The following is a 20,674-nucleotide window of genomic DNA, read 5'->3' as shown; positions in this document are numbered from 1 at the left end:
TGTACTTAAAGAAGGGGCGAAAGGTGCTGACCTGTAATACCGCTGTTTTTGTACCACGTATGAGCAGGACAAAACTATGACCATCTCTGCCCTAAACTGTGTCACTGCACTATAATGGTTTACTCAACACGGTCAACCATCCAACAAGCAGTTCTGATTAAGCATACCGGCAGCATAACAGAGAGAAACATTAAGATTGAGTTATGCTTGCAGCATTCGGGAGGGTCGCCAAAGTGATGCCACACCATCAGACACGATGCTTTGTAGGGGTTCTGTGTGGCAGGTTTTTTGCAAATCCTTGCATAGCCAACATTTTGCACTATGCAAATGCATGAAGAAAAATGGAGAACGGCGGTTTTCCACTAGGACAATCCTGCACAGAGTATATAAGATCCACGGGTTTCCTCGTCAGCTCATGTCCCTGCGACTGTCGAATGTATAACCGAGGCTTTACAGTTTTGGGATTTGTTCTCATTTAACATAATCTCAGACGTGTAAGACCTGCGTTACTGCTAGCCACAGTGAAAATGTCCTGCTGCTGCTTAAATGCATACCACTGCTATGACGTTTATTGTGAAGCACAAATAGGAAGTGCAACCTTATTGTCACCAAGGTTAACAACTGACTGCATAATCCTTGCCTTCAGCAGAGATGCACAGATTGCCTTTTTTTTCATTAAAAGTCTGACCTGCTGATTCCAATTTGATTAAAAACACGGAGTCAAATTCCTTGTATGTGTATGCATACATGGCCAGTAAAGCTGATTCACATTTCTTTCTAAGAACCATAATTGACAGCAGGGCTGCAAACTAACTTCAGGACGTCATTGTACACCATAGAAAATGCTTGGTTATTGTCATCTATAGTGGTTTGTTGCATGAAGACACACAATCAAATGATTGTGTTGTTTAAATCTTTGCTTTAAAAAATCCTGGAAATAGTAGTTTTAATTATACATTATAAGTTAGAGCTACATTTAATGTTAGGCGGTTTTACAGGTCATAATCCCCTCCACTACCCATTTTATATTGCTGTGAAAACATTTCCTTTTCTTTCTCGCCATAAACTAGATTAGAACATAACTTAGCCCAATACTCAATTTTACTGTATAGAGCTTGAAAGCAGCATAATGCAAGTCAATGCAATCTCTGTTAACGATAGCTCTTCAGCTCTGTTATAAGCAGGACTGCGCTAGGGAAAGACCCTGTGCTGTCGGCAGACATGCACTGCGAATACTCTTGGCAGCACATATGGAATGAATTACAATATGATAAAGCGACTGATTAAGTTAGTTGTTCCAATGTTTTAAGGTTGTTCCTCCACCTTATTTTGGACTTGCAGTCGTAAAGAAAAGCAAACTTTAATCATTTTTCACTCTGAGAAACTTTCACAACGATAACATCTTGTGTGTTTGGCTGTGACGTTACTGTCTGTGCCGCAGTGTGCATATGTGTAAATGTTTCCAGCAAAAAATCTGAACTATTTAACCAATTACCAAGTCACAGATCATGGCTGAGCTGAAAACCAGCCATTTCCATCAGCAGCCAATCAATTTGTGCATCTCTAGTTTTTAGTGATTTATTGGTCAGCACATCATTTTGCAAAGGACGAATGGTAAAAGAAGCAGCCACAGTTGACTGGTTACATGAAGAGATGCAGGTGATGCTACTGCCGTTAATGCAAATATCAAACCTTCACCATATGCCTTTTATTAAACTCCCCTGTTGTACAGAAAATCCCTTGGATTGTGCCCCCATTATGGTTTCCTATCACATTTGATCATAGTAAAGCTCGGCTTGGGTATCCCAACTCTATTGAAATGATGGTGAGGCTTGATGGTGGCCACACAGCAAGCTCTAAGCATACTCACAGCTTCAGTAGGAGTTTTCTTTAACTTGCTTCTGTCTACCTTCATTGTCGATAATCTCTATTTGATGCTCCTGTTGAGAAATGTCCATGTACATCAGAAAACACCATGTGATCCTGAATTTCAATGCGTTATTTACATAATTTGTAAACAAGCCAAATATTGATTTAAAAATCTAACAATTGTAAAACCAATGAGACATTCATATTTAGCATTGATAACTCTAGATGTGTGAACAACATGAATTATACTTACAGAGAATGAATTTGGCAGTACCCACTTAACACCATGTTCCAGTCACGTTATCTGTAAAATGATAGAAATAAAACTATAAACAGTGTCCCACATACCACATTATAAAAACATGTACAATAGTTTCAAAGATTCATCAATATCAAGAAAGGATTCTCTCACCCTTAGCATAAGTATACACACATACAGAAGTCAGTTAATTCCAATAAATTATTTTTTTCAAAGCACTCAACTAATACGCAAGGGTAGTGGATATGGGTATTTCCTTTAAATGTATGTTGCAGAGCACAAATAACTGATTATTATCAATAATCATATTAATAACAATAATACATTATAATTATTAATTAAAATGTGATAATCATACATAATTTGATTAAGTTAGCAAGTTCTGAACACCACAAAGCAGACCAATAGCTCGTGGCTAACTAGCAACATACCACACAAAGTTAATTAAATCAGGCTGGGCCCTACTTAACGTCCTACAACGTTTGACTAACGTTTCTTGTACTTCACTCTTATTCAAGTGATATCTCAATAAAACAGATGCATCAAATAGAGTGACTTGACGCTTTAAGTTCCAGCCAACGTCACCCTGGCTAACAGCATAACGTTATTTACCCATTCGTTAACAAGTCATTACACACACGTTGGACTGTAGTTAGTCACAAACTGCATTGGTTTGCTTGGCGACTGTGTTGGCAACACGTCTGGAAAAACCAGACAGTGGGAAGATCAACGTACCGAAGAAATTGGTCAGTTAAACGTTTGCTACGGAATTTATGTTAGCCCGTGACCAGCTAGCTGTGAGCTACCGGTGGCGTTAGCAAACGATCCCTTTTAGAAATACTTTAAAGCATTTGAATACCACCAATACCAAAAAAAAAAGTCAGCCAAGTCACAAACAAGTCATATGTGTAATCAGCGTCAAACATGTAAAATGTAGATAGCCAAAAAGCAAGCAATGTTAGCCATATGTGCCAGAGCTGTCAATTCAGATCTAACAAATCCACCATGCTGTCCTGACCCGACTCTTGACTAATTTAGGTCGGGGCTGCGTAGGCCGCAAATGAAGCCCGCACTCCCCACTCCCGCAACATCGCCGCTCCAAGTAAAAACGAAACTGTAAACACCGCTCGGTGATCAGCGACACTAAAATGGTTGTTAGTCAAGTACGGGTAACCAGGTAGCGCTACTTAGTTACGGCTCTTACCCGGGTTTCCTCGGCTAGATGGTCGTAGCACGCGCTAGCTAGCAAGCTAGCTACCATTAGTTGAATAGCGAGCAGAAACGCGTAATAACTCGCTGAATGATGGCCGGAAGGGTCTAACGTGACACTGCGAGTTTGTCTTTCAGTTTTCGTTCTGGCAAATTGACTACCGGCTACATACTCTGAAAAATAAAGCAACGGACGGATGAAGACATTTCTTTAGAGTATCCGCGCTTGTTTCCATAGCACATAGGCACAGTCATCATGACTCTGGGTAGTGTGCAAAAAGTGAGTAACGTTCCGGCACGGACTGAGTGGCCACTGTTCATCGATGCGGTGCATGTTAATATAAGTCCATCGACCCTATGTGTAACGCATTACCTGCATATTGTATGCGATCCTTAACATTCAAGATCAACAGAGGTCTCCAAATGAGAACATCCACAGCAAACGACCAAAAACACGAGATTGAAAGTGATTTTCATCTAAATCCATCAGGTACAGAACTGTCAACCTCACTTGATTGTTAACAGTGAACCAAAAATACTGACTTCTCGAAACAAAGTATCACCACAGCTGCATTATCCATGCATCAATACTAAAGAGTACATTTTGAGACCATATTTTAATAAAATCAGAAGCACATTTGGTTATGACTAAACCAGCTAACACTGAAAAAAGAGGAATTCAGGACCCTAGTTTCTTTTAACGTCAGCCGATTAAAGCTAACCACTGATTAACTTAAATGCTGATAATTCTTGAGTTAGTTCAGTCGATAAATGTTTTTTTCATATTAACCTACTAGCATTATTAGCATTGTAAATTCCATCAAATCTCAAGATACAATTTCCAGAACAGTACCTTCCCTGCAGTACATGTTCAAATTATACCTCTAGTTCATTAGTATCAATACATTAAAGTCTGACCCAGCCCCTTGTCTCTCAAGGTGTCCCCTAAAGTTCGGTACTTGGTCCCATCCTCTTCATACGCCACCATGGTCTCAATTCCCACCGCTATGCCGACACCCAGCTCTACATCTCCACCAAATCCATCACCCCAAAGTGCCTTAAAAGACATTAAAGACCTGGATATAAGCAAACTTTCTCAATACATCCAGAACTCAGCTGCATTTTTATTTAGCAGACAGTCTCTTAAATGAAACACCAAAGTTGACACCAATTTATTTTGAAACAACAGACGCTTTTGGTAATATTTAATTTTGTTCCTAATAATTCCTTCATTCACTTGTGTTGCTGCTTACAGCTTTCTCGAGAAACCGTCAAACAAACAACTACAGACTTCCTCGGGTCCTGAGCAATACACCTGCCGTGAAATAGTTCCGTCACACAGCCGAGACTTTACCACTGGACAAGGTAGGCAACTGTCTGGGGCCCCCAACTAAAAGCACTGTAGATTTATAATGATGTTTATAATGATGATCTACTACCTACTGTGTACTTCTGCTTCAGAGGAAAACATTGTAGTAGTACATTAAGCGCACAACTATTTTACTGGTGGCTTTGCAGACACAAATTTGACTCACACAATGTAACAATTCAAACATAAGGCAACTATCTAGCGTCATATTAGAATTAAAAGCTCCACCTTGAACAGATGTATAGTGAATGCAAGTACATTGTGTTGATAATGCCGCTCTCTATTAAGTTATTACTCAACCAAAAGTCACTGTTAAGTCAGGAACATCTGAAATATACACTTAGTGGAGGTTATTTCCAAATAGGCATATTAGTCACTTGTTTTGACATAACCGGCGAGGTTATAACGTAGAGCAGAGGATTTAAGGAGCGGTGGTATTTTGCTGGCAGTAATATTATTAGTTATAAGCTAGTATCAAGTCATACACCAGGAAAATACACACTATAGTCCCAACTTACTCGCAGTCACACAAGTGAAATACACTCTGGTTCGATTCTACCTCCAGTTGGCGATCTGCTCATGTTGACTCCAAAGTGAAGTGACTAATAATTTGACTGTAAAGTGAACTACAGTCAATGGGTTATTTTCAAAATGCTAGCATGTGTCCTTGATTCACGTCTTATTCACAAACAAGAGATTGAGCAGAGAAGGCGAGGAAGAGAGGAGTTGAGGCCCTGATCCCTTAACTAAATGAGCAATCGTTGCCTCGCTGCCGCCATTTTAAGACGTCGAGTAAATAGGATGTGTGTCACAGCTACATCATCTGTCCATTATTGTGTTGCTGCTGTATTTAATAACCTCTTTACGATTTCTGTCCGAGTATAAATGTGGTTATGAAAAATAAATACACATATAAATATATATTATACACACTCATGTCTATCTATATGACAACATGAAATACAAAGTTGAATGTTGTTATTTATATAATAATCTGACAGCTGTTTATATTTGTAAAAATCATGTCATGATTATAGCAGTTGAATTGGATGTGGCATACATTCAAGGTGAAATGTCACAGAGGAATGTGTTTAGAACAGCGCTACACAAATGGCAGAAAGTTTGATCATGTATTTGATCATCTTAAATAACTGCAACCTATGAATACAGTTCAATTTTTAGAGTCCTGCCTGTGTTGAAATTATTCCCGCTGTGTGTCACGCCTCTTTTATGTGCCAAGAAGACTTCCACAAAGGATAGACCGGTGTTTCCTTGCTCTCTCTTCTAGAAGCCTCCTCTGCCCTCGTCCCTTCAAGGGACAGTCAATGGATTGGAAGATCCTCCATGATTGCAGACGGAACAAGAACGTGATGAAGCATAAGTTATCATATTGAAAAGCACCCATTGAGCTGCGGTCTGCCCGGTGAGCACGACAAGCTGGACTCCGAAGCCCCCACGCTAAACAGAACACTTTATTAATACTCTACTTGTCTAAATCGCACCAGATTCTCAAGATATGCGAAGGACACACAGACAAAGATTCCTTGCTTTATCATTATACAGTACAGAAGATGTAAACCCACTCAATACTCTTCACAACATCTATGGATTATCGCAAGGAATGATTGCCTTGTTCTTAAGAGACAATGCTGCAATATTAACTGATATTGGCTTGTCAAAAAATTGACATTGTCATGTATACTGGTAGGTGTGCAAAACTAAACTGCACTCTAGGTTACTGAAATAAAGATTGATGAATATTTAGGGATACTAGTTGTGTTTCTGTAAAAAATAAACATCTTTTCAAGATTGTTTCTTTGTTACTCTCAGATAGTATAATATTCAAAAATTAAAATAAAATGTCCCTGAGAAGCTACAAAATCCTTCATCATCATCATCATTATTATTATTATTATTATTATTATTATTATTATTATTATTATTAAGGAATTCAAATAACATCAGGCAGTTTACTGAACAAAATGATTGATATACCTCATTTCACTGCTACTTCCTGTGTGGAAAAAATGCATGCATTTCACCAGAACAGTTTTAGTCAATCTAGTAAATTAGCTAGCAGTACATACCAGAAACGGCTTCGGTTCAATGACTCCACCACTCTCATCCTTGGCTTGCTTTTCAGTTTCTTACAACAATCTGGAAACACAAACACTCAAATCAGATATGAAAGAAAAATCAAGCAGCTTGATTATTGGCACTTTTACTGCCAGCGGGAAGCAGAGCTCTATTAAAACTGCTAAATGTTGTCTTGTCATCAGTTACATACTGTTTAACAATCATTTTTCCTGATGTTTACCAGTATATTAAAACTATTTTAACTGTTTGACTTTTTCCTGCCATTGACACGTTCAAATCCCAACTCAGACTTGTTTTTGCTGTGCATGTACATGCCTTAGTTGGGACAATAAAAACAATTCTAATAGTCTGCATGTGTCGTTATAAATGACCAACTGCTTCATTTGATACAACAGGCATTCTGAATTGTAGGTCAACACCATCACTAAATTGTCTGGAACATGAATGACTGCATAATATCACCTCAACACCCTGAAGAAGGCCGACATGTCTAAATGCGGGTACATTTTAATCGTTTTTTGCATCTTGGCTGCAAGCATGCGACTATCTTCTTTCAAACCTAGGATTAAAATCACAACATATATAGTATGACTCTATGCAAGTTAACTAAGGTGCCCCAAATGTGTTGTATATGCTCATACATTTTCAGGTCCACTTCTCAGCTGCCTGAGCTTTAAAGTTAACCTCTGGTCACCAGAAGATCAACTTCAGTGCCAGCTACCAAGGACTGGTATGAATTAATAAACTCAGCCATTGTTCACAGAATAAATCAATGCAGCACTCTCTGCCACAAGTTCACTCCTCTTGTCGTCAACTCACCACAAACATGAAGACAACTCTGTTGTGACATTTGCAGATGACCCTACCGCCATCGGCCGGATTACAAACACCGATGAGACTTCTTATTGAGAGGAAATCAACATCCTTGCAGAGTGGTGCTCAGAGATAAACCTACTGCTCAATGTCAGTAAAACCAAGGAGCCGATTGTTGATTTGAGAAAAAAAGGAGGCGAAGTTGCACACCCGTCTACATCAACGGAGCAAGTTAGCAGCTTTACGTTTTTGGGAATCAGCATCACAAACAACCTGACATGGTCATCACACACCTCCATCCCAGGGAAGAAAGCTAATAAATGGCTGTATTTCTTAAGGAAAGTTAAGGAGGCAAAATTCCTGCATCAAGTTCAGGTCAACTTTTACAGAGGAGCAATAGAAAGCATCCTGACTGCCAACATTACAAACTGGCATTGGATGTGTACGGCACAGCACAGGAGGGCTCTACAGCGCGTGATCAAAACCACCCAGAACTTAATTGGCACACATCTACTGAGCATCAGTGATATTGGTGAGAAGAGGAGCCTGCAAAGAGCTACGGGGATATTAAAAGACAAAACCCAGCCACAACCTGTTCACCTCGCTGGAAAGAGATGCAAAAGTATTAGCTACCGAACCACAAGACTTCAAAACAGCTTATTTTCTCTGGCTGAGAGACTACTTAACTCATTCTCCATCCTCCATATGTAATATAGTTTGTCTAAATGTCGTTGTGCAACCCTGTCATACAAGGACAAATAAAAACCATGTCACCCATGGTCGCCAAGAACCAAAAGGGACATGTTCACTTTATTAAGTTTATATTAAAATCATCTTGGCTGTTAACGGAAAGGCATCACAACTTGCTTTCAAAGACATGTAAATTTGATCTGCGTTCGTGGTTGTAAGTATATTTGACTATCACTTAATTTACGACATCTCCCTGAACATTACATCTACAAACAACGCTGCATTAACGTTAACACTGACGTTGTGAACAGGTTTGATCATCTGCATTATACAATACAGTGGCGTTAATGGCCGTGGATAGTGCCTTAGTTTATGTACCATTAGCTAACTACATTAACTCGTTTATCACTCCCCAGTACGCAAACGTGAGGATAGTTGTAACCATGTAAAATCCACTCACATTGCCTGCCAATATTGTTAAAGAAGCGACCGAACGTTACGCAGTTACGGTTAAGTCAATGGTGGCGCAAACGTCAGCAAAGTTAACAGCTAACGCTAGTTTCATTACAGCTAACGCTAGTTAGCTGTTAACTTAGTTAGGTAACGCTAGTTAGGTAACGTTAGTTACTTCGGCTCTAACGGCTAACGTTTACGCTAGCAGATTACGAAAAGTCAAATAACCCAACACACATTTTGACTCTCACCGGTTAATTGTATCATCATTCCCGATGAAAGGGGGTAGCCATTGAACAGGGGTACCAGTTACACTTCAAGTTGAACAGAGCGGCACATACTCACACACCGTAAACACGAGTATGTCTGCGTGTGGCGTGTATGTTTGCGGGTTTCGCGCGAGCTAACTAGCTAGCTAGCAGTGTGAGCTCCGCACAATGCTCTATCAGTGGGATCATGGCTAAATTAAAAATGGCGGTTTACGTAGCAGAGGATCCGTAGTTTAGCCGTAAAATACACTAGTTTTGTAGTCTCGGATAGGAGTGACGGTTGAGAAACATCGATTGCAGTTATTAAGGAAGATAAATGTATGCCACCAGTTAGCTAAAAAACCATGGCAATACTATGGAATTATTCTTTCTGCTTACCTCGAATGCGTGTTACATTTGCTTCTCCATCTTGCACTAGAGTGGTAGGGCAATTTGGATCTCGCGAGAATACCTGCTGCTGCGTTTACCCAGGGCACTCCCTTGTAACCCAGTGGGTCTGGGTTTGAAAGCGGGCATACGGCCTTATTACTGGTATTTACAGCCTCAACCTTCTGATTAGACATGCACACGAAAGCGGAGTTTTATGACAATATATTTTAATTCAGTTTAATATGACGGTGTATTCAAACTCACTGACAATTAGGAAATAAAGACTGGACATTTTTATATATATATATATATATAACAAATGCATTTAACCCCTACTTGGACTGGGAAAGTTGAGCAATGAAAATATTTTTTAAATGTGAAAGTAATTGTACAATAGTTTGTACAAAAAAAAAAAACTGAGGAAAAACTGTAGGCGCCACTAGTAAAATCTGAAGTGGCTTAATTATATCAATTTGAAAGAAAATCATGTGTTTAATACAACACAATATTAAGAAGAAGAAGCATTCCTTTATTAGTCCCACAGTGGGGAAATTATTCTCTGCATTTGACCCATCCCTGTATATATAGGGAGCAGTGGGCTGCCAATGACAGGCGCCCGGGGAGCAGTTAGGGGTACAGTGTGTTGCTCAGGGACACTTCGACACAGGACACGGTGCAGCTGAGGACCGAACCGGTGACCTTTCGGTTGGCAGACCACCCTCTCTACCCAGTAAGCCAGGGTCGCCCCTGAAACTTAAGTGTCTTAATGACAACTTTCCAATATATTCCACTAATTACCGTAATCCCACTTGTTGGTGACTGCAATGAAAACAAAGTTCTCCAGTAGATTAGAAAGTAGTAGTGGTACTAGTAGTAGTAGATAGACAGTAGATACTGATTTGGTCGTCCTAAAATAAAATCAATGAAAAAATGAAATTTTGCCCAATGTATATTTTATCTTTTCCAGGTTGTATTGAAACACATCATGTTGATAACACACAGTACACACCAACACAAGAGTGAAAATCAGTTAATAAAAATAAAAATAAACTTTATGAATGAAATTAAACAAGGGCATTTTTTCCAGAACATTTTCACTGTTACACTGACAAGACAGCATGACAAACTAAGCAGCAAGACAATAACTGCGTACAAATATAAAAAAAAAACTATTTCAGATATTTTCCAAATAGAGCAATGTATCATGTACAAGGTATGTTAAGAAACATTTCAAATAGTTTGAACTATAAAAGAACTTAAATTACAACAGATATTTACATATCAACTCATGTCCTGCACCATCACAATGTTCTCACACAGTTAAATCTACACTTCTGCTGACATTTTAGAACCAGTGCATTCCGTGTAAAGATGTGGCCCAAGGTTGCTGCCAAAACTTGGGGTACAAATTATGGCAGGAAACTAGTCTTCATCGCATAAAGTTGTTCTGCTCTTCCAATGTAGCTATATAAATTACAAATATTACAAATATTTACAGTGACAACAAACTGTAAAAAACAAAAACAACAAAGCAATGAATACAATTTTTGTACAGGTATTAAGTGGTTGAAAATAATTAAAGTAGGGACCAAGACGTGGTAAAGCATACCTTGTTAAAACAAGCTGAGCGATGTTAAAATAAATAGGATCACAATAAATAGAACTGTATGACGTTACTCATGGCATCAGTTGAGTGCTTTGAACTTCATGTGTAGCGCTGCAGTTTATGGAGGAAAATGAGTTGTACAAACATCTTGACAAATCCCTCAAAAATAAGTTATGCTTGTAGCATTTTAGGTGCTGTTGACCATTTGCAGACACTGGATGTTTGCACAACTGTTTATTTTGTGTCAAGATTGAGATCCTGTAATCAGACAAAAAGTGTGTGAAAAAAAAAAGCATTACATTTTACCAGACTAGAAACTGTGTTGTTTTTCTTTCCCTTTTTGAAATGTATGATGGACAGCATGTCTTTGCATCAATAGAACCACTAAAAATTACCTAAATAAAAGAAATAATTGGGTTTTGTAAATTTATCATGCTAGTTAAATCTAAGTCCACCTACATTTTGAAATGTGCGTCACAATTTCCAACGTCAAATGGCACGTGATCATAAAGAGGTACCGTACTTACCATTTCTTTAAAGTCACACATAAACTTCTGAAATACCTTTTTAGCAGATATGGATAAATGGGCAGAGTAAATGGTGTACAAGACAAGATATAGTGAGGTTCAAGAACAGCTGAAAACAGGAAACACATTTATATAGAATACAAAATATAGATCACTATCTCTATTTATTTAAGACCTACTTCACAAAAGCCTTTTTCTTCATTCCCACTTTTAAGTTTTCAGCAACTTTTCCAACATCTCTCACAAGAGAAGTTTGCCATTACGATGTATTTTCAATATTTTTCCAAGTCTCTGTTTTGCAGTTGCAAGTCCTTTCTTTGGACGTTTCCCTAAAATAAAAGTGAAAGGGGAAAATACATGAGAAAAAATGCCACCACAGAGATATGAAATGATGCTGTCAATGCTTTACAGTTATGCTTACCTTGGCCAACTCCTGTTGTGCCTTGGCTGGCTAAACCTGCAGGGGATGTACCAGAGTGAGAGCTGCTGTTCTGTGGAGAAAGTGAGGGTCGGCGTGAAGTGAGGAATACACCAGGGGCCATGGCTCCACTGCCTCTAGGGCCTCCAGGGCCAAATGGTCCTGGCCCTGCAGTGTATTCGTGGTCCTGCAGACTTGCAGAGTAATAATCCATCCTCCTGTCTGGGCTGAAGTCTGCTGCAGTCTCTGGAGCAGGTGGGGGTGAGGGTGGGGCTGGCTCAGTCTGAACAGGGGGGGGAGGGGCTACAGGAGCTGGAGGACGCTGCTTTTTGGTATACTTCCTTCTTGCAGGCTTTTGCTGCTCCTAGTTTATAATAAAAAATAAAAAAAAGAATCAAAAGTAATTTTCTTTTATCGCAAGATGCCTCTACTCCACAATATTCACTGGGCACAGACTTCAAAGACCAATTCGCTTTGTTTCCCAACTCACTTGTTGTGCCAGTTTGGCAGAAGCTGCGGCAAGTCCGGTTTCTACAGATGCGACTCTAGCCCCTTCCCTGGCTGGTCGGTCCTGTTTAGGTAGGGTGGGCATCACCCTGGCTATAAATGAAAACACATTGTTAAGAGATTAACGCTCAGAGAGCTAAAAAGCACTAAGTTCCGTCTTAGCCAATATGTTCAAGGTCAGGTACCTTTTGGGCTCCAAGGTGTGTCATCCCAGTTTTTCTTCTTCTTCATCTTAGCCTTGTTAGCACGGTCCTCCTCATCAGACTCCAAGGACGGGTAAACTTAAACAAAGAATGGATTACCACAATTAAGCAATGACTGAGTGCTCTGACTATCATTGATTTGCACGGCAGCAGGTTTTAGTCATTGAGTGTATTGCTCGCTCACCATATTCTGAATCTTTAAAACAGGTTCCCAGAGCCTCTTGCTCGTCTGGACTGTCCTCGTCACTGATGTGACGGGCTGGCCGTTTGATTGGCCGTTTCCCCGGCCGCTGGATGACAGGTTTCTTCTCAGGAGTTCTTGTCTTTTTGACCCCTCCAGTCACCCATACAGCCTTGCCACCCTTTTCCTTGACCACCCCTAATCCTTCGGTCAGGCCTCCAGAAATGGATAGGGGAGATGAAGAGGAGGAGGAAGATGAGGACGAGGAAGGGGGGTTGGCCATGGACAGCATACCCTGTATGGCATCACGAGTACTGGGAGAGGCTGGGGCTTCCTCACTGAGAAGGACAGAGTTGAGCAATCACTCAGCATCTCAAGAATAACCTCCTAACCACAGCATAGTATCAGAGCCATTGCAAATATGTGAACTGGTAAAGTTTCAAAGGTTATTGGGATTCTTGCAACAACACAGCGAGGCATTTAATATAAACTATTGCTCTTGTCGCAGGTATCCACAGTTAAGGAAGTGTGCTACAGATATATAGCTTCAAACACCGAGGAACTTCTAAGATACCATCAAAGACTTCCTGAATTTGAGAGTTCAATAAAGACAATAATAAAAGAGTTCTAACCTGAGTGTTGCAGAGTCCAAGCCTGCCACTTGCTTGCTGGCCTTCAATAAGTCCAGAATGCCCCCTGCGCCACCCTTTACCCCGTGGGCGGCTAGTGCTTCTTCATCTGTGGTGTAATCCTCCTGAAGCCACATGCATACACATGCTATTGTTAGTATTGAACTAGTGCTGTAAGAAATAATGTTCTGGTGGATAATGCATGGCATGTGTCATAACAAACGCACGGAAACATGTAAATAGTCTTTCATTCTGGTCACATTTCTACAGTTGATCACTGATTATTATGCGGTAAACTTTATTTCGTTGGGACAGAGGAAAGAGTCTATGTTGACTCAATGAAAAACATAAATGTAAAGTGAATACAAGCAAGCAACAAGAATGTAACCAACATAATCTGTGATGAGCTGTGACACGATAGATGCTAAGCTCGGCAGTAGAACCTGCTATGTTTGGTATGAAATGCATAACGAATCTAAACTTAAAGCTATAATGTAGTCACAATCACAGATTCCTTCCAGCTGTATCCTGCAATGGCCTGTGTGGAGTCAATCTTTTCTTCAGGGGCTGATTTGCTGATACAGGCTACAACAGCTTAACGATGGCATTCACAACTGGCTACAGAAAATGTGATTTGTGTATCCATAAAAATCTCACCTCAATGTCAAAGTCTACCTCTCCTGGCTCCCGGATGCGATTGGGGTCAGAGCAGGGTTTAGCTCTGGGCAGCTTCCTCGGAAGACCTGAAAGACAATTTTAACACAGTGTGGTTTTAAAGCTACCATGCTGCTGTAACCTAACTACTTAATATTAGGTTCTACATCTAGCAAACACTAAGTGTTTAAATAGCTATACTGATCTCACATCGACTTTACTGGTGGGTAAACGAATATATGCCCCTACAAAAGCTTCAACATTACTTTAAGCATTCATAAAACTCTTGTTTAAAGTCAAAGTCTCACCGCTTAGTTTCTTTTTCTTGCTCGGTCCTGCAGGCTTGCGTCGTGGCGGAGGGGTCTCGTCAATCTGCAGCTCGTCCTCGGACTCCAAGTCCGACGGACTGGATCCCTCCATGGCCAGATGTTTGTACTTTCCCGCCCTTCCTGCACCATTACTGCTGCCGTCCTTCTTACTAAAACCAAAAGGATCAGCAGGTAAGAACAAAAACCTTTTAAAAACCATAAGACCACAAAAGTAATAGAAACACACCAAATGGCTGCAAAGCTTCTTACCCTTTGAGTTTTCCATTGGTCAGCACAAGTTTCAGCTTGCTTTTATTTAGCTTCCCTTTAAACTCATCTAAAGGCAAGTCCAGCTGGAAAGACGGATACGAATTGTAAGAAAATATGAGGATGAAACAGTCGAGCCAAAATAAATACTGGATAAGCATTCCCATTCCATTTGTTCAATTTCAAAAGCATTTGGGGATGTTTCTGTCTGCAAATGGCGTACCTTGTTCTTGTTTTTGGACTTTCCATGTTGACATTTTTTGAGTGTATGTTTGGTGTGGATCTCAATGAGGTCAATTTCTCCTGCTTCTGCCTTAAGTAGCCCCTTCTGACCCTTCTTCTTGGTTACTGGGGGCTCGAGATCCCCCATCATCTCCTTGGGCTTGGATCCTTTCTTTTTTCCAGGGGGGCGTACTGAATTCTGAGAGGTGGTCAGAGGAGCTTTGGAGAGTGGCGAACCAGGAAACTGAGGTCCAGTGCGGCCAATGTTTTGCTGGAAGATGTCCTATTGAGAGAGAGAACCGTCTAGTGAGTAAAAACTAAAAAGTAATAATAGTATTTGTATAAACACATTCACAAAACAAAACTAAAAATATGCACAAAATTTCAATTATTCTACCACTTACCTCAACCAGACGAATCTCCTTGGCCAGGTCCTTCACTAGCGTCTGAGTGTTGATGGTTTCTGGAATCTCCACTTCATGATCTGCTAAAGCCTGAGTGTAGGAAGACAACAATCAGTCATCTCACACAATATGTTGCAGTTCTATCTAATATTATTGTGAACAAAACAAGGCATTTTAAATTGAGTTCAATATCATTCTCATATCAGTTCGCTGTAGCTACAGCCAGCAGCCGGTTAGCTTAGCACAAAGACTGGAAACAAGAAACAGCTAGTGCGGCTCGGAGAAATGGGAACAAATTCTGCCTCCCAACACTTCCAAAGCTCACTAATAAACACGTTATAGCTTGATTGTGTAAAATAAAAAACAGTCAGACAAATAACCTTCTGTAAAACCATAACGTATCATTTCTACACTCACCAAACAAACAAATTAGTGAGCTTTAGAGGTTTTGGTAGGAATTATTTGTGCTAAACTAAGCTAACCTGCTGCTAGCTGTAGCTTCATTTGATGGACAGCTATGAGCGTGGTAATAATGTTCTTATTCTCAGCCAGAAAGTCAACAAGCGTATTTACCAAAATGCCAATAATGTTACAATTCAATGTTGCCCTGTGAGATGAAAAATGAGCATTATCCATTTTTCAAATCAAATACTTTCATGTGATGATTTACATTAAGATATGATTTCGTGTAATAATAATGTTGGAGCTGGCATGCAGTCTGAAGCAAAATAAACAGATCTGAGCATGCCTATTTCAAAATGAGTTATGGAGGAAAAATAAACTAAGTAATAAAACATTGAGGGAAGAGAGGAAAGAGTGATGTACAAAAAGTAAAAGACAAGATAAGATTTTGCCAACCTCTTTACGGGTCCAGGTGCGGAAGGCGGTATTCAAGGCCTTAGCTCCGTGAACCAGGTAAGTGGCAGATTGTCTGCGGTTTTCTCTCAAACCTGAGAGACAGAATAGCACAGGGTTAATGATATCTAAATGGCATACAGTAAACACAGGCCACTCAAGTAGTTCACACGACATGTATGTTATGAAATTCATTGAACTCCCTCACCTCTGAAAGTATCAAGAAGATGCTTTCCAACATACCAGCACACAGTCTCAAAGTTGGGAAACCTGAACAACTCTGCTGTGCTCAATCTCTTCTCTATTTCATATGCCCTAAAAATGATAACACAGCACAGGGAAAGTCAGACATTAGCGGTTATTGCCACAGACTTGCAGATTTAACAACAGCAATAGTCTTAGGAACTAGAAGTGAGGAACAACATTCGACAACAGTCTAAGGGCTAAAAGTTCCTTTGGAGCATTTATGTTTGAGTTTGTCTGAGAGGTCATGAAGATCAAGCAAATTACAGTATGATGTGGGAGAGAACACCAAAAAGGCTCTGCAAAGTGGATCTGCAAAGTGTTAATTTTCTGCTTTTTAGTGTGTAACTGCATTCAAACAATTAGCAAGTAAAAGTTTCCAAATCATTTCTCCCCGCTGCCCTTTTCTTGCTCTTATAGACTAGTGAGAATGTCAATAACAGTCAAAGAACATTTCAGTGAAAAAGGGCCACAATGACATTACATGGAAACTTACCGTAGCTGCATCTCAATGTTGAGACTATGCAAGAAGTTTCCTCCGAAGGCCACGCAGTCCACTGGAGTCAGCACGGCATGAATCCATCCTGGAAGAAAAACAAAGGACAAAAGTGTAAACATGATTTGATTCAGACTTGCTTGACTATCACAACTATGCTGAAACCCTGAACGACCCAAACAAACAGAAGCCTTACAGCTCACCTGTTGGAATGAACAAGGTGTTTCCTTGTTTGACAGAGCACCTGTAACACATATCAACTTGGTCTCCAAAGAACATCTCATTCTGGTTGGATGAGGAACTCCACCGCTCAAAAAGGGCCAAGTTGGCTGCAGTGGGGGAAATCAGGAAGAAGATTTTCTCGCCCTGAATAGACAGAGAGACAAGCTCTTAAAAAAAGAAATTTTAAAAGAAAAAAATGTTTTGCAATCAGTGTAACTCAACAAACAGGATTGAAATCATTTTGGTTCTCACCCTCAGGACATGGTACCACACTGAAGTGCCTCCAAAGTCAATGTGGAAGTCTGTGTAGCTGTCCTTCACTCCCATTAGGCAGTACTTCTGCACATTAGGGCGTTCAAACACAGACTCTTCAGGCCAGAGGTTTTCCACCCATGATAGTTTCCTCACAATCTTTGGAGTCTCCACCAGGTTTGAGAGCCTTAAACAAGTCCAGCGATAATCTTTAGTCTTCAAAAACATAACTTCAACCCTAACACAACTTCACTTAAAACAATGGATTTCCATGTCTTTCTTTTTTTAGAGCAACTGAATAGATGGAGAAGTAAACATTATACTCGAGTAACAAGACACTGCTTCATAATGGCAAACTGAATGGTCAGTGAAGTGTATATCTTTGTGTACCTGGTCTCAGAGAACTCCAGGCTGATGACATTGAGCAATTTCTCTCTGTTGGGGCTGTTGTAGTATTCAACAAAGTCTCCCAACCGCATCTTCAGGTCACATTGGCGAGACACATCAATCACGTCAATCTGTTTGTCTGAACCTGCAAAAAAAAGAAAAGAAAAAGTTTGAGAAAACAAACCTGAATGTCCCTAATACACGTTAGCCTTAACATGAATCAGTGCAGATCCATATATTTGAATTAAGTAGTAAAAACTTTACCGATGTAGTGCTCTACATCGCTGACGTTGAATGACGCTGGAGGAAGGGTCATGCCTAGGCCATCGCGCCTCAGCACCATGACAGGAACACTGAACGAATGCTCTTCCAGGAACTCAACGGTCAGCTGGGCCCCAGACGGCTTTAGCAAGACTTCATCCGCACTGTCGTAGAACACAAACAGACACATGCACACGTTTTGATTGTGATCGCTGGGAGAAACTATTCAAAATAGAGTGCTTAACAATTACGTTACAGGACGGCATAGGCTCTCCAACCAACATAAGAGCAGAAATAGTTGGAGGATGGTCAGTGAAAAAACATAAATATAAAATATACGTTTAAACTTGTGACCTTCACAGGAGGAGACTAACCCTGGGAAGGTGCGGCTCCGTAGCTCCCTAACAAACTGAGAGCTGCCTGTCTTAACAGGCCGAATTGGATCTCTTACTGGAGCAGCACCAGCATCTGTCTGCTTATTGCCTCCGCGGCGTTTGCGCACTAAGAAAAGGAGAGGCAGAGAATACAGATCAACACCTGTTTTTATGTAAAAGTAAACCAATAAGATCATAACAATTCAATAAATGTGTACGAAAGGAATAGTAACTTACTGACAGATGGCCCATGGGTGACCTGACAGTTGGGGCAGTGATACAGGTCAATCTCAGCTGCTTTGTCCTCCTGCACTCCAACACAGCTACACAGAAAACATTCGTATATCAAATAAAGAGCGTGTATAAAGGATGGCTGAATGAACTGTGGTGGGTCGAAAACTAACTATACCCACAAGAAATACACAACTGAGACAACAGATATAACCACATCATAATTCACTCAACGCAATTGTTGAATCTAATTACACAGTGACAACAATATGATCAACGCAGTGTTTGATCTGAAAACGACCTACCCCCCATGGAACCAGTCTTGACAAATGTCACACTCGATCATGAAGCGTGTCACATCATATGGAAGGCGACACAAGCAGTAGAGTGGCACAGATGCCATATTGAGTGTTTGTGTGTGGGGGAAGAAATCTAACTCAGGGGGGGAGGGACTATTTAACAAACTAAATTCGGTATTAATTATGTAACGTAAGCACGGGTAATGTTGTTGTATTTGACTTCACTTCCAGATCCCCCTTACTGATACACATGTCCACCAGGATTCACTTGGAAACCTGTTGACATACAACAAAAAGGAAAAGAAATGTTAATATCTTGCCATAAGTCACTTCGTTAATGCAACTAACTGACGTTGACAACTCATTGGTCCGTAATGTTAAGTGCTGAGAAACACATTAGCTAATTCTGCCAACTGAGATGCGACTTAAGACTTAAGTTAAGTTAACTTAACTGGCTGAAAAAATAAGTCGTTTCGGTAATATAACAATGATCATAAGAGTATCACTATTCCACAAATAACGTTAAATTATTGAAGAGGCAAAAATTCTCTTAATTCACTCCAAGATGTTATTAGAAACATTTTTGCTTCTCCTAACTAATGCTAGTTAACAGCAGCCAGCTGGCCATCGTAACGTTAGCTCACTGTTTGTAAACACGCTATGCAACGTGAATGTTGTATTGCTAGCAAAGCTAATGTGCTAATGTGTTTAGCAAGTAAGCTAACGTCAGCTATAATAGCTACCGATGAAGTTAACCTAAGCGATTGGAAACGTGTCCAATTTAATTTACAAAAAGAAAACAGCTGGTGCAATTAATTTAGCTTTCAAACATGAAGGAAACGCACCCAACACAGCTCATATATTTAAGCCAAACAAAGAAGTGTCGTTTGTTATCTTCATCGACATTTAACGCCAGCAACTCACCGAAATCTAGCTGCGGTAGGCCAAGCATACAAAAGCCGTTGTAATCCCTACGCAAAGTCGGGGGTAGCTGCGGCCTTATTATGCAACGTAATTACAAACAATTTGCTTTCCCACAATTTTTGTTAATGAATTCCGTAATGCCCAAATATAGAGGCCAGGTCCAGAAGTTTACACTTGACCAGAAAACTTAAATATGAAGCAACCAAAACGGGCACAACAACTACAAAATAACGGCGTATTGAACTACATCAACGCCATTTCAAAGGCTGTAGCGTCAGACGGTCGTTGGTCGCTGTCTGCTATTGAAAGAACAATAAAGTTGAAGAAAGTCTAATATGGAGTTGCATTCAGGAAAAAACGTTGAGCAACGTTTGTCCGTCAACAAAGCTGCAGACACATGTCAAATACGCTACCATAGATTTTCATTATTAACCTGCAAAAAACGGTTTATTTGTAATAATAATGTTAAACAAATATGCCAGTAAATGTACTAATTCATAAACACGCAAGTACATTCATAAATTCATCACTTTCACATGATCTTAAATTAAATTTACATCCCAGGATTTATTTATCTTAACCCAATAATAGAGTATTTGTATCGTATAATATAGTGTTACACACTACATTTAAAAAAAAGTAAAGCAGATTAAATAACACCTCAAAATACATTTTTTTAGAAAATAAATCCGTCTAAGAGGGGGGAAACTCATTAGGAGTAAATGAATGCATCTCAGACTGCATACCCTTACTTTTTCATTAATGTATTGAATTATGTTGTTATGTATGGCTGTCTCCATCTTGTTG

General features: G+C 39.9%; 2 protein-coding genes across 8 annotated transcripts in view; both read right to left on the bottom strand.

The window, feature by feature from the left end:
- The window catches only part of huwe1 (HECT, UBA and WWE domain containing E3 ubiquitin protein ligase 1), a 46,431-nt gene extending 36,996 nt beyond the window's left edge, over positions 1-9,435 (bottom strand). For 6 of the 7 annotated variants that reach the window (XM_079273845.1, XM_079273843.1, XM_079273849.1 and 3 more), the window contains exons 1-4: positions 9,407-9,435; positions 6,794-6,863; positions 2,123-2,173; positions 1,871-1,940 (exon numbers count right to left, since the gene is read on the bottom strand). In XM_079273845.1, coding sequence (XP_079129971.1) covers positions 1,871-1,915 — 45 coding nt within the window. In that variant the 5' untranslated portion in view covers positions 1,916-1,940; positions 2,123-2,173; positions 6,794-6,863; positions 9,407-9,435. Of the gene's footprint in view, positions 1-1,870; positions 1,941-2,122; positions 2,174-3,332; positions 3,414-6,793; positions 6,864-9,406 lie in introns of those variants that run through there. The other variant, XM_079273844.1, reaches the window with a different exon arrangement.
- Positions 9,436-10,343: 908 nt separating this feature from the next.
- phf8 (PHD finger protein 8) lies at positions 10,344-20,129 on the bottom strand. Its single transcript, XM_079274195.1, has 22 exons — positions 19,868-20,129; positions 18,950-19,219; positions 18,651-18,736; positions 18,414-18,540; positions 18,043-18,203; positions 17,782-17,923; positions 17,392-17,578; positions 17,121-17,283; positions 16,918-17,005; positions 16,387-16,493; positions 16,182-16,273; positions 15,324-15,413; positions 14,921-15,202; positions 14,701-14,783; positions 14,431-14,600; positions 14,126-14,211; positions 13,472-13,593; positions 12,843-13,177; positions 12,641-12,736; positions 12,439-12,548; positions 11,952-12,312; positions 10,344-11,859 (listed from the first exon to the last, which is right to left on the bottom strand). The coding sequence occupies exons 2-22, from the start codon at positions 19,045-19,047 to the stop codon at positions 11,771-11,773; spliced, it is 3,075 nt and encodes a 1,024-aa protein (XP_079130321.1). The 5' UTR covers positions 19,048-19,219; positions 19,868-20,129; the 3' UTR covers positions 10,344-11,770.
- Between the last annotated feature and the right edge of the window lie 545 nt (positions 20,130-20,674).

Source organism: Melanostigma gelatinosum (genome assembly GCF_949748355.1).
Source record: "Melanostigma gelatinosum genome assembly, chromosome: 8".
Taxonomy (NCBI): domain Eukaryota; kingdom Metazoa; phylum Chordata; class Actinopteri; order Perciformes; family Zoarcidae; genus Melanostigma; species Melanostigma gelatinosum.
The sequence above is the reverse complement of the archived record's forward strand: the minus strand, read 5'-3'. Positions and strand labels throughout refer to the sequence as shown.